At 30.0% G+C, this 14915-nt stretch overlaps 1 protein-coding gene across 37 annotated transcripts in view; it reads left to right on the forward strand.

Moving 5' to 3' along the window:
* Rims2 (regulating synaptic membrane exocytosis 2) overlaps window positions 1-14915 on the forward strand; it is a 551056-nt gene that overhangs the window by 288629 nt on the left and 247512 nt on the right. For 27 of the 37 annotated variants that reach the window (XM_076836166.2, XM_076836176.2, XM_076836171.2 and 24 more), the window contains 6 exons: window positions 1827-1894; window positions 3694-3813; window positions 5893-5992; window positions 7012-7135; window positions 9192-9238; window positions 10554-10666. In XM_076836166.2, coding sequence (XP_076692281.2) covers window positions 1827-1894; window positions 3694-3813; window positions 5893-5992; window positions 7012-7135; window positions 9192-9238; window positions 10554-10666 — 572 coding nt within the window. Of the gene's footprint in view, window positions 1-1826; window positions 1895-2010; window positions 2220-3693; window positions 3814-5892; window positions 5993-7011; window positions 7136-9191; window positions 9239-10553; window positions 10667-14915 lie in introns of all 37 variants that reach the window. The other 10 variants (XM_076836162.2, XM_076836172.2, XM_076836169.2 and 7 more) reach the window with 1 other exon arrangement.

Here is a 14915-nt window from a genome sequence, read left to right on the forward strand (position 1 = left end):
AACTACCCTTTAAATATATATATATATTTATATGTATATGTTATATATATATGTATATGTTAGTGTATATATATGTATATATATGCATATGTTTAAATATGTCATATATACACACACACACACACACACACACACAGACAGACACACAGACACACACACACACACCATTCACATTTAAAGTAATTTTTTTTTTTAACTGGAGATTGAACTCAGGGGTACTCAACCACTGAGCCACATCCCCAGTCCTCTTTTGTAGATTATTTAGAGGTAGGGTCTCACTGAGTTGCTTAGTGCTTCGCTTTTGCTGAGGCTGGCTTTGAAGTTGCGAACCTCCTTCCTCAGCCTCCTGAGCTATTGGGATTACAGACATGCACCTCCATGCCTGGTTTGTAACTTTTTAAAAATGGAGTATAACTTCTCATTCTTCTAGTTATAAATGATGTGGAATTATACTGGTCATGTAGTCATATATGCACATAGGGTAATAGTGTCCAATTCATTTTACTATCCTTCTTACCTCCATGCCCTTTTGAAGCATAAATCAGATCATGTCCCAATTTTGCTTAAAATCCTTCAATGATTGAAATTTATAATCTTTAACATGGCATAGAAGTACCTATCTAAGCTGTTAAGTGCAGCCTTACCAGTTTTATTTAGCATGATATTCTTTCTCTCGTTCTTTTTAGTTTAGGCACACTGGTGTTTCTTCCATTCTTTTACAGTAGCTAATGTTAGTTTTTCCTTGAATGCTCTTTCCTCCATTTTTCATCTATTTCCTTACACCCATTAGGTCACATCTTTCTGTTCTCATCCTAAACTTCTTTACATTAGAGGTGTTTTGTAACGCCAGAATATCAATTAGACCTTATTATACCTTCACATAGGATTTTGTTCTTTTCCTATTTGAACTGATGATTTATTGTGTTTAAATGTTTTGTAAGCATGTTTCTTTGTTTTACCCCTTACACTAGAGTTTAGCACAATAAATAGAAAGTGAAGGCAATAAATATTTTTAAATAAATCAAAGTATAAATAAAGTTTAAAAACATATGTTTATATACAGCCTTAAAAGAAGTTCTTTCAAATATGACAAATAAGAAACACATTAAATTTGTAAAATGAATTTTCATTTTTAGTTGCCAGTTACATAAATTATCTGACAAAATGATTTTTTTAAAAAATTTACTTTTTACAAGGATACAATTTCTGAAAAAAGTTGATGAGTTATTTCAAATTAATATTAAGTAATTCATGATATTTAAGTAGTTTATTTCATTTTAACTATTATAAATTTAATCTTTTGTGTAACCAATTTTTTTAACACTCAAATTTTTGAGGAGGTTTCACCATTATATAGAATATGATACTGCATTCAAGGAACAACATTTAATTATTTGGCTTTTGAAATGGTAGTTATTGGCAAACCACTGTTTAATTTATTTAAAATGATCATTAGTCTTTGGAGAATAAACTCATGTCTTTAGGTCAGTATGGGGGAAAATAGCACAAGAAACAGATATAGCCAAGAATGTCTTTTTCAGAATATCCATTTTTTTTTGTTTTGTTTCTATTCTTGTTTATTATTAGCCTTTTTTCTTCTTTCGGGGCTTTGTTTTGTAGGGTCTGTCCAGAGTACATAAACTTTGTATTCTGCATTCCATAAATTTTATTCACTTGGAATCTTAGCTTTCTCTTGGTATATGTAATGAGTGCTAAAGTTCCTGAAACCAGACAGGATCACACAGATTAATATGTTTATAATGTCTCTGTCTGTCCTTTTTTTCGCCGTCTCCTTTACTGCACTCTTATCTGTCTGACTCTCACAGGAGACATGGATTACAACTGGTTGGACCATACGTCTTGGCATAGCAGTGAGGCTTCCCCAATGTCTTTGGTGAGACATGTGGAGCCTTACTATTTAATTTCCGTTATCATTTCACTTTTCCTTTTTATTTATACCTTTGCATGTTTTCTTTTTTGTATTTTTTTTTTTTTATCCCATACCTGTAGGGGACAGTCAAAAGGGAAAAAGAAAAACTAGTGAGCAGGCAGTTTTGTCGGACTCTAACATCAGGTCTGAGAGACAAAAGAAAATGATGTACTTTGGTGGCCACTCTTTGGAAGAGGATTTGGAATGGTCTGAACCTCAGATTAAGGACTCTGGGGTAGATACCTGTAGTAGCACAACCCTTAACGAGGAGCATAGCCATAGTGATAAGGTACTGAGATTGTGGAGCCTGCCTTTTAACCTGCTCATTTGGTCTTCGTTTGCTCTCTGTCACTCATTAAAACAGAACATACTAAAAGGACAGGGCATTTCAAGGGTCAATGTAGCATTTCTTAAGGTGCAGAAAAGAAAAACAAAATAATACCAAACAAACCAACCAAAAAAAACCTCTTGCTTGCTTTGCTGTTTTTATTGTTTAACAGCATACCAAAAAATAAGTAAATGAAAATAAAACTTAGGAACAAAGGAATGGTTTGTCTATGGTCGCATGAGAGAATTTTGTAATGTTATAATAAGCCACAAATAATGAACAATTGTTTGGATTGGCTTATTTAATTGCTTCTATATATTTTCCTTGGGATGAAAATTAAATTTTAATAGTTTGAATCCCAGGCAAAAGGCAGATAATTGGGTCTATTTGCACAGAAAAAGTTGTTTTTCTTTTTTCCCTTTCACTGTCATTTTGCTCTTTTGTTTTATCAACACAGCATTTTAATGTATTATTAATTAGTATTAGAGCCATTGCCATCTGCTTTGATATTTATTATTTTTGCTTTTAGTATAGTGAAACTTTTGAAATCTTTTACCATATAGATGTGATTGAATGGAACTTGTGTTTTGCCTGCTAAATTTTGCATGAAGATATGCATGCTATTTTAGGTGACTGTGAAATACTATGATTACACAAATCATTTACTTTAATATTTACCCTGTCATTCATAATGGACTAGGTCATTATTTGTAGAGGCCTTAGTTCTGCATTGAGAGAAGTAAACTACTAATGTTTTCAAGATTACTTAGCAATGGATACCATTGAATTATCTACCAAAGGTAATTTACTAGATAGGCCAAAGACTTGAAAGAACCAGTGAACTTCGATGAAATGAGAAATATAATCTTTGAATGAAGGCTGTTTCTCTTATGCAAAAGCAAATCAGTTGGAAAGTTATTGGAGTTTGTGTATTTTTTAAGAATTTTAATCAAGAAACTTATTCAAGAAAACCTTTATTATGGCTTTAGATTTTATGTTTTAATAAGATATAAACTTTTAATTTTATTGTAATACAGTCTTTTAAAATCTGTTTCAAAAGTGTTTGAAGAAGATTCTCATTTTTAAATGGATTCAACTGCATAAAATTTCAGCCTGTTAATTTTTAGTTAATCTTCAGCATATAGAAATGTTAAAGATTTTAAAAGTTTTTCCACATTTTATGGAGCTATATTACTTGAGTATTGTGTCAGAGAACCGTAAGAAGTCAGCAAAATTGAATTTTGCAAAAAAATCTCTGTTACAAAATTGAAATTGCAAGGGTAAGATAGTAAACTTTTCTAATCGGTTTTGGAATGTAAATTGGTTTGTGTAATCATAAAGGGTTAGAGTTCTGAACTTAGAGAGAGTGTACAATTAGAGATAATTTGTTATAAAAGAACATTAATTTTTCTTATTTGTTGATGCAATATGTCAGCATCCTGTGACCTGGCAACCATCTAAAGATGGAGATCGCCTAATTGGTCGTATTTTATTAAATAAGCGACTAAAAGATGGAAGTGTACCTCGAGACTCAGGAGCAATGCTTGGTTTAAAGGTATGTAATAAAATGTGTGAGATTTTGGCTCTATACTCCTTTACAGATTTATGAGGAAAAAATATAATAACTTTCAACCCATACCAATTTAAGGGAGTTCCCCCCACACACATTTTCAAGATTCCTCAAATTCTGTCACTCATTATCCCAAAGTTTTTATTTTCCAAGTATTATTTAAGAAGTTGCAATTATTCCACAATAATACTCATGTATATAATTTTGAAAGACAATGATACTATCTGATTAGAATAAATTTGAATCTTACATACAATGATCAAACTTATTTTACCTTTACATTTTGCTCTTTAAGTCTATATCCGTGTTTATCTTATATTAAAATGATATTTTTATTTAGGTACTCTATATACAGAATAGGGAAATGTAATATGTTTATTTTTCAGGAATATGATTTTGTATTAATGTAGTAAAATTATGTGCATGTGTATGTGTGTGTATGAGAGAGAATGCTGTTGAAAGTCTGGAAACACAAAAATAATTATGTTAGGAGATTAAATATGAGTATTGCTTTATATTTGACTGTTAAATAGCAGGGAATTACTTGGTAAATGAATAAGCTATTTGATTTTATGCATCTAATATAGACAATTAAAAGCTGAAATGAAACCCAAGTAAATTTTTAGAGTTAAGTCATTGCTGTAGAAGTTGTACTGTAGAATATAAATAATAACAGATACTAGAAAAATTTGGATGTAGGTGGAATTGGGCAAGTAACATTTATGGGTGGCTGCTGTGTGACTGGCAGTCATCTGAGCATTTAACATCTGTCAACTAATTCAGCACTTAGAACAGATGAGAAACAAGCTTATAGAGGTGTCATAATTTATCCATGATCACAAGATGATGACAATGGTGGGATATAAATGACAGATGGGGATCTGCCCAGTATAGTGTTAGAGCAGTGTGGTATAGAGGTTAGGCAGTCTTGGCTTAAATTTCAGTGATAGCAGTTGCTAGCTACATAATATTGGCAACTACTCTTAGTCTTAGATTCCTCATTTTTCCAGTGCTGATAATGCTATTTATTAGATTGTTAAAATGAAATTTATTGAAGTAGTATGTAAGCATTTAGAACAGTATCTGACATACCACAAGATTTCAATAATACTACTAATAATAACTGTAGATAGCATAATCAATTATTACTGTTAAAGTTTGATAAGTCAAATTTTTTAAAAAAAATTTACATGAGTTTGTAAGCCCACAAGACATCTATATTTAATTTTGAAATATAGGACTAAATAAGTATTAACTGAATTGCAGCTGAGTGTAATTATGGAATAAATACATGGAATAAAATAAATCAGTGAGTTTTAAATTTAAATATCTTTCACCCAATTTAGAAGAGAAAAAACTATTTAGTTGTTGAATTTTGATAGTTTCATTTGCTTTATCTGCTATGATGTTAATATATTGATTAAATGGTAGTTGATGAGAAGCAAAACATTAATTTTGTAAGAGGCCAGCTTGTATCTTACAGGTATACTTATGCTTTCAAAGCATTATTCTTAACATTTTTAGAAAAGGCAGGCTGCAAATGGTCTGCAAGTTTACATTGCTTTTGATAAAATTAAGTATACCTTGTTTTCCCAAGAAAGATCCATCATCATTATTTACATAATCATCATGCCTAAATACGTACTAATGAAAATTTTGTAGCATATCATAATCAAGTAAAAGTAACAATATTTGTATTGTAATATTTTAAATTTATAACAAATTTTAATATAATTATATAGTACTATGACAACATGTTTTGAGAAATTACAAAAGTAAGAATTATCATAAGGACAAAACTTGTACATGGTTAAGTTATTTTTAAAGGTATGTGACATTTTAACAGATAATAAATTAAATTGTAGCATATTTGGAGTATGTAAAAGGAGTTCTTAGGGAATATTTTAACTTCCTAATAGCAATGCTGAATTATTTAAGAAATGATTTTCAACACATTAAATTTGTTGTAGAAGCTGCAAATTGTTCCAAATATTTTTAACTTGAATTTTCAAGTATGTTCACTTTAACAATATGACAACTTTAGTGCGTTCCTCTTTTAAACAGGTTGTAGGAGGAAAGATGACTGAATCAGGTCGGCTCTGTGCATTTATTACCAAAGTCAAAAAAGGAAGTTTAGCTGATACTGTAGGACATCTTAGACCAGGTAAGTTTCTTCTATTGGTTATTTATATTTAAAATATTAAATGTTCACTGGGCACAGTGGTGCCCACCTGTATTTCCAGCTACTCAGTTGATTGAGGCAAGAGAATTGCAAGTTCAAGGCCAGTCTCAGCAACTTAATGTTTCAAAATTAAAAATAATAATAAAAGGGGAGAGGGGCTGGGGATGTGGCTCAGTGGTAGCAAATCACTGTGTTCAATCTCCAGTATCACCAAAAAAAAGTTCATTATGAATAGTTAAGAAAAAGTTGTCCTCATTTAGAACTGATTTGACCAATGACAAAGAGCTCATTTCACTTAGATATACAGCTTTACTAATGAATGGAAAGTTTAATCTAATATGACTCAAAAAAGAATTTTTATGTTTACTGATTTTTTTTTTTTGCTGGTGGATATTCTAATCAATATCTAATAATAATTTATTTTGTTTCCCATAACCTGATTTTTCTCTGGAAAAAAAATTCCAACTTAGTTTGGAAAACTAGTTCATGGATTAATGCTTTTTTTTCTAAAATGTGTTACTATATGTCACTTCATACACTTGGAGAAATCCTTGAGTGCCTTAAAGAGGATTTGATAAAATGGTAATTATTAAGATTTTTACAAAAGACTTTCAACAAGGGAAACCCATTAAAGAAAACAGAGTACTTGGTTATGTGAATGTGCGTGTGTGTGCACACACACACACAGTACAGAGTCATAAAACCTTTAAAGAGAAAATTGATTTTGATTGTTGTCTACAATTAAAATTTCCATAAAAAATCAAAAAATGATAACTTTTGTGTACTTTTTTTTCTTCTGACTATATCCTTTTGGTGAAGTATATTATATTAAATGACCGTTAAATTTTATGCCATTGGGATTATTTTTAGTGTGGGTTTTATTCCACAGTGCTGATTTTATTCTGTAGTGTTCATTGAACTTTAAAGGTTGATTTTGTTTTGAGTAATTTTTGGGGGCTTAGGTGTTTTTTTTTCTGAGATTATTATTACTGATACTGTAGGTGATGAAGTATTAGAATGGAATGGAAGGTTATTGCAAGGAGCAACATTTGAGGAAGTGTACAACATCATTCTAGAATCCAAACCTGAACCACAAGTGGAGCTTGTTGTTTCTCGGCCTATTGGGTAAGTTGGTTTCAGTACTTGACTTTGTGTAGACTACTGTTAGGTAATTCATATTGTACCAATGCAAAATATCTTTCTGCTTTATGAAAATAAATTATTTCTAAGACAATCACTTTTCCTTTTCTTTGCCAAAGACATCTCAGTAAAAATCATCACTTCACTGATTGTGATAGACTATACAGTTTATTACAAAAGAAAAAAAAATAAATCTTGTGTTAGTTGGCTTTTTATAACTGACCAAAATACCCAACAAGAACAACTTAGTTTATTTTGGCACACAGTTTCAGATGTTCAGTCCATTGCATGCCAAATTACTTTGGGTCCAAAGTGAGGTAGAACATCCAAGGCAGCAGGGCATGGAGGGAGGAGTGCTATCTGCTCCTGGTGGCCAGGAAACAGAGAGAAAGGGAGAGAGGGAGGGAAAGGGGCTTCAGGAAAGATGAACTCTTTTAGGGCACTTCCTCTGGTGACCAACCTGCTTTAGCCACACCCTCCTTGTCTATTCTTACTACCTAGTTCCTCTATTCAAATTGGGATGAAGTAATTAGGTTACAGCTCTCATAATTGCACCTCTGAATGTTTTGCATTAACATAGGAGCTCTTGAGGGTACACCTCATACTCAAACCATAACAGATGCCTTTTATTTTGATTATCTTAGCAACTAAATGGATGTCTATATTCATTTATAAGGGAAGTAGACTATGGTAACAATTGTTAAGGTTAAGTTTCACAACTATAGTTTTCTATACTGTAAAAATGACAATCATCTATAGTCTACAAATTTTGAATATTTTTTTTTCAAAATGCATATTTTAATCCTGGAAAAAAAGAACTAAGGGGGGATATAATTCTCAGATGCAGGAACGTGTTTAAGGAAAACACTCTCTTTAAGGAATGGTGATAAAAGTACTGAAAATAGACAAATATCAAAGTATTCTTTGATTTGTAATTTATTGCCTATGGATTAAATAGGCGATTTCCAAAAGTTGTCAATAAATATCATTCTTCAACTAGAATTATAAGAATTTCTCATTAAATATCACAACATTATTACCTCTGGAGAAGCTTATATTCTAGGCAAATGTAAAAGATTGTATTTCTGGCATATTTATGTCAAAATAAAAGCAATAGAATATTATATAAAATGACAGTGAATTATTAAATGCATATTTGGGAGAGAGCAATCCAGAGTGGAGGCTACGGAAATTCTTTTGTTGTAGAACATGAGTGCCCCGGTTTTTACTCATTTAGGAAATGGTTGGACTGTATTATTTTGATCTCTTTCTATGCTAGAGAAAATGATTTAGATTGGTAACTTAGTTTTATTGAAATGTTCCTTTCAAAGTAATGAATTTAGCACATGATATTATACCTATTTTTTATTTATTCATACATAGTTTTTAATATGGTAAAATTGCAGTTATTTGCATAGTGCATTAATCAAATATATTTCTTGGTGTTAAAGTGCTCTTAAATCATATTTTTGTTAAATGTTCAAATAATTTATTCTTTTTATTCTGATATCTAATCTTCCCATCAAATAAGTATGTGTATTTTTAGTGTGCTTATAGTGAAAAGGTAACTTTGAATGTCCCAGTAAGAAATATGTTTGCCGTTATTACATTTATTTTTTTAAAAAAAAATCTGAATATCTAATTTTTGTTTTGGTGATATTTTTAGCTTCAATGTTATTGACTTAGATAGAAAGTAAAAATAAAGACTAGAATAGAATTAAAATGTATCTTTGAAACTTACCTTGTTGAATACAAAAGTTTTTTAGAGTGAGTAATTATGTAGTGAGTCACAAAGAAGATAACAGATAGGTTTTTAAATTCTACAAATGCATATGCATTTTTATTTCTTTTAAACATTTGGCCTTAGTCCAAACCATTTATTAGCAAAAAAGACTTTTTTATTTCTTATTTATATAATAACTCAACAACACATAGGTTTTTCTTTGTTTTACAGTGTCGAATTATTATATAAGTAGATAATGATTAATATAGCCATTACATTAATTATTGAAACAGTTATTTTCTTTTTCTATCATTTCAGAGATATACCTAGAATACCTGATAGCACACATGCACAACTGGAGTCCAGTAAGTTTTATTTATACTAGAAGAAATGTTATTAATAATGTCACTTATCAAGGTCAGATAAAGTATTTTGTCTATTAATACAAAGTAAAAAATATAATGGCATTGTTATCAAGTATACAATCATATGAAGATAGAAAATTTAGTATCATTCATATCACTTTGAGGAAAAGTATAGAATTTTATAATAAGATTATTTTTAATCAGACTGTCTTTAATGTGGATTTTAGATAGCTTTATTAAGGTGTATCACAATAAACTGATTGAATGAAGGTGTACAATTAGGAACTTTTGGCATACATATGTATCTATGAATCCATTTTCACAATAAAAAAATCATAAATATACCCATTGCTCCCAACTGTTTCATCCCCAACATTTTCCTCAATTTTAAAATTACTCTTTGTAGACTCACTCTCAGTAAATAGAAGAAGAATGTTTGGGAAAACTAGTGAATAATTACATTGATTCTAATCTACATTTGTGGAAAACAGAATAATTTTTCTGTTTAAGCAATAAAGCAGTATTGGGACAATAAATATACAAATTTAAATAATTTCAAATGTGTACTTTTAATTTCTTATTTATGAGTGTTGTTAATGTTAAACATATGAATTTTTTCCCGAGGACCTAAGGTTCTTGATTGATTATGACATACTGGGAGAGAGGAGGACAGTTGCAACTTGAGATACATCAATCAGGTAGACCAAATTGAGGAAAAAGATTAAAGCAAAAATTTGAAAGAGTGGCTACCTGAGGGAAAATTTTTTCAGGTACAGAAACCAGACATAGCATTGGCTGTATGGCAGGAAAGCCTAAGGTGCATTTAAGAAAACTTAACAAGGCCATTGTGATTAATTGGAAAAAGCAAGGGGGAGAATGGTAGAAAGAGGGTACCAGAATTGGAGAAAAGGGCAGCAGAATTGCATGTTTTATAAGTCACTGTGGAGACTTTGGCTTTTCCTTTCTGTCAGTGTAATTTATTAGATTCTTCAAGAGATAGTTTAAATACCACCTACTAGAAACATTTAATAATTCTGGGATAGTCTGGTACTTATTTTCTTAGCATTTAAAGTTTAGACTCTCTATAAGTTGCTTTATTGATTGATGTTTTATTTTTCCATTTCTATTATGAACATTTTATTATCTTATTGTAAGATATGAATATAGTGCACATAACAGAATAAGTATATTTTTATATGCAAAAGCAAAACCTATAAGTTTATTTGTAACATAAAATGACATTTCAACAATATATCCTAAAGATTCTTAAAAAGTAAGAGGAGCCATTTTTATTATTCCTTATGTATTATTTCAGGTTCTAGCTCATTTGAATCTCAAAAAATGGATCGGCCTTCTATTTCCGTTACCTCTCCCATGAGCCCTGGCATGTTGAGGGATGTTCCACAGTTCTTATCTGGACAACTTTCAGTATGTAGTCAATAAATTAATTTCTCTTTATGGAATATTATATTGTTTTTAAAATATGATATGTTAGGTTTTTGTAAGCCAAGTTTTTCCTAGAGCATAATTGTAATTTAACCATCATTGTTCTCATTGTTATTAATTTTAACTAATTGAAATTCAATTTTGAATAATCTTCATAGTGCCTTCTCTATTAAAATTATGTTTTGCATAATTATTGACAGATTTTGTAAAGACACTATTTTTTTCCTTAATAATTATTCTAAAACTCAGGTTATGATTTTTGCTCTATATTTTAAAATGACTATAAATTGTCAAGATTTTTAAGAGAAATAAATGTTATGCTGTACAAAGGTACTACTTAAGATAAAAGTAACTTTATACATATATATTCCTCCCTACTTTCAATCGTAAGGAAATTTGGGGCTTTCTGGGTGTGGTGGCGCATACTTGTAATCCCAGTGGTTTGGGAGGCTGAGGCACGAGGATCCCGAGTTTAAAGTCAGCCTCAGCAAAAGTGAGGTGCTAAGCAACTCAGTGAAATCTTGACTCTAATAAAATACAGAAAAGTGCTGAGGGTATGGCTCAGAGCTTGAGTGCCCCTGAGATCAATCCCTGGAATTCTCCCCCACAAAAATGAAATTTGGCGTGAATATCATAATAATGATTGGATTTTAAATATTGCTCTGAAATATAAGGATACTGGAGATTTTCTTTGTCAACAGAGAAAACCAAATATTGGGGAGACATATAGTAAATTTGTTGAATATGCTAGGTAATTTCATATTACGTGATCTTTCCTTTGTTCTTTTTCTGATCAAAAGATAAAATTCAATAACACATTTTATGCTATATCCATATTAGAAGAGTTTTGAAAATGTAAGTCCTCACTTTTTATTATTTTTCAGTTGTTAGAACATTTTAGTATATTTATTCAGTTTTATTGTCCTTAATGTTGATGTTTACTTAACTTGAAGTTTCATGAATATTAGAAAAGTATTTAGATTCCCCTAGTCTAGACATTGAATTTTGGTTGAAAATATTATAGTTTAAAGTATCTTGGGCTGGTATATCTCGAGCACCAGAAATAGCTTTTTGTTAAAGCAGCTAAAACATTTCTTTTTTTTTTTTTTTTAAGTGGGGGATGGTATAGTGTCTTTTCTGGAACTATTTTGATCACAAAACTGATAATAACAGAAAAGTTATGCAAGAAAGAATAAGGAATACTGTTAGGAGATTTTGTGTGTCTCACTAAAACAAGCTTCTTCCCTTTATTATTTTCTTTTCTCTTTTAGAAGTAGACTTAACTTTTTCATTTGAGCACCATGGTCTTTTTTCCATTCTCTACAATAAGTTTCTACTTATTGTCTTACATGTATTAACATGTATAAATACAACAAATTTATGTGTTTTTTCTACCATCTTAGAAAACATTTGTGGGTTAGGTATTGTCTTTTATTATGGCTCCGTTTAAATAGGTCATCTTTAAAATAATATTTATAATATTTGGTGTGGTTATTATAATATTTGGGTGGGTTGTGTTAGATGATTCTAGTCCATAAATAAATCTGTGTGTGTATGTGTGTGTGTGTGTGTGTGTGTGTGCGTGTGTGTGTTTATGTGTCTGTGTGTGTAATTAGCTTGAGTTGGTTGAGGGAGGAGCAAAAATTGAATTTTCATAATAAGAATATGTTTTCTCCTATGTTCATATACAAATTGGAGTAGGAGGGGAAGGTTAGGAGTATAGGGCAGAGATTCAGACCGATTTCAAAGGTAGCTAATTGTCCTTATGGTTCAAAATTAATATGGTAGGAAGGCGAGGGTGCTAAATATTTGGAACAATATAAAACCAAAAGTTTCATCTCTAAATGTATGTATAATGATATAAAGAATTTTAGATTTACAAATGATGTTGGTTTAAATCCACATAATTAAAATTTAATATGTATCCCATTTTCTCATTTTCTTACGAATTTGAAGGAATATGCTCTAGCATGATATTTGTGAAACTTCAACTGCATATGTTTTGAAATTACACATACACACACCACATCCCTGTATATAAAAGATATTAATTATAAATATAATACCTATTTATTATAGGTAGGTGGAAAATATAAAAAATTAAATAAAAAATAAAAATCACCTATAATTCTGATACCATCATTTAACCAGTCACAATATATAAATCTTTAAATAAAAATAATAAATTTGTACATCCTGTTGTAATAGCATATTATAAACTTTTTTTATGTAATAGCATATTATAAACTTTTTCTCATCTTAAAAATTTCTGATAAAATTGGGCTGGGGTTGTGGCTCAGAGGTAGAGCACTTGCCTAATATGTTTGAGGCCCTGGGTTTCATCCTCAGCACCACATAAAACAACAACAACAAAACAAAACAAATGTTAAAGAAAAAAATATATTCTTTAAAAAATTTCTGATAAAATTATTTTAGTAGATATTTAATGCTTCATTTTAAGCTTAATTCATATGTCGTGTAATATCATATATGATTTATTTTATATTGCTGATTTCAAATTTTCATTATCATAAATATTGATGCCATGGAAATCCTTGAATCTAAATCTTGCATAATTTTGCTGGGGCTAATTTATTTTGTGAGAATAACTTTCCTGAAGTAAAATAACAACAATATGAAGTATAAAGTAAAAATTTAAGATTATTGAACTCTATTCCAAATTTTTCTACAATTTTTTTAAACAAATCAATGTCCAGTCATCTATTTAAAAAATACCCAGGGTCAGAAATAGTACTATTAGTACTATTAGTACTACTAATATAGTACTTGTCATCAGGAATAAAAATGAACAAGATAGAATGGTTTTTACTATCATGTAACTTACTAATTTTAATTTCAACCTTTACATCTAGGAAAAGACAAGTAAGATGATATCATGGATATGATATTTTCCTTCATAATCCTATCTCTACCATTTTGGAACAATTTTGCTATAATGATGTAGGAGTTGAAAAAATGTCTATATCCATCACTCCTAGGGCAAGTTCTTGAAAGTCTCAAGGCAACATTACATTTCTATTTTCTTACATTTTATCTTTGGATTCTTTTTTTTTTTTCTTTCAGTGGGATTTTACTTGGCCCTATACCAAACTTACAAAATCATGAATTGCTAATGCTTGAGAAAAAAAGTTAATTTGTGTAGTATGTGAGCTGACCTTTCTAATATATTTGTTAGTTCATGGACTGATATTTTCTCAAATAGAAAATATACATATAAAATTTCTTGTTTACATGTTTATGCTCCAGTCCATTTTTTAAAAAATTTGTATACAATTTATTTTCTCTACAGACTTATTATGTGACTGCCAGTATTTTAGGGTATAAGTGTGAAAGTGTTATTAATGTATTTTGAGAAAAAAATCAACTTGAGTTCAGGTTTATGCCACCTGGACTGTGTTAGCCTTTTCAGTGACAGCACTCTTTTGTTTTTATTCTTTTTTTAAAAAAATATGTGTTTTAGAATTTAGCAGTTTATGCCTTCAGAAGATTATCATTATAAATCTTAATATTTTAAAATTAATCTATAGTCTTTGTCTAATTTTAAGATAAAATAAAACTTTTGGTTTTTTTTAAAGTGAGAAAAGATTCAGAATCCTTTCTATAGGAACTCAGAAATTGATTCTATTGACAATTTAAAAAATTTTTAATATGGATTCTATGATTGATTTATGGTTGCAGAGTTTCCACAAGTTACTTTAATATTTTTGTGACTTTATTTTTAATAAATATTGTAAATATCCATTTCATATTTCCATTTAGTAGTAATAAGTAACTTCAGAGTAGTTGTGTGTCTTTTATATCCTCTTGGAAACTTGGAGCCTTTAAAAAATGTTCTATAAAGTTTTTCCTCTGAACTTTAATCTTTTATAATTCATTGTCATAACTGTTATTCTGGAAGTATTGCATGAAAGACAAGATAGGTGTACAGAAGTGACAAAAATGCAAAATAGATCATGGTGTACAAATTAAAATCTTTCATTTATATGGAGCCAGAATTGTAATAAACATCACATCTTTCATGCTTGAGATAAATGAATTAATAATAATTACCAATTACAAAGCAGCACAAGTATTTCATTGTTCCTATCTGAGATACCTAGACTCCATAGAGATAGAAAGTGCTCAGTGGCTGCCAAGGGATAGTGAGACAGGGGGATGAGGAGTGATTAAAATACAGAGCATTTTTCTGGTGGGTGATGAAAAAGGTTTG

This window comes from Callospermophilus lateralis, chromosome 16 (assembly GCF_048772815.1).
Source record: "Callospermophilus lateralis isolate mCalLat2 chromosome 16, mCalLat2.hap1, whole genome shotgun sequence".
NCBI classification, from domain to species: domain Eukaryota; kingdom Metazoa; phylum Chordata; class Mammalia; order Rodentia; family Sciuridae; genus Callospermophilus; species Callospermophilus lateralis.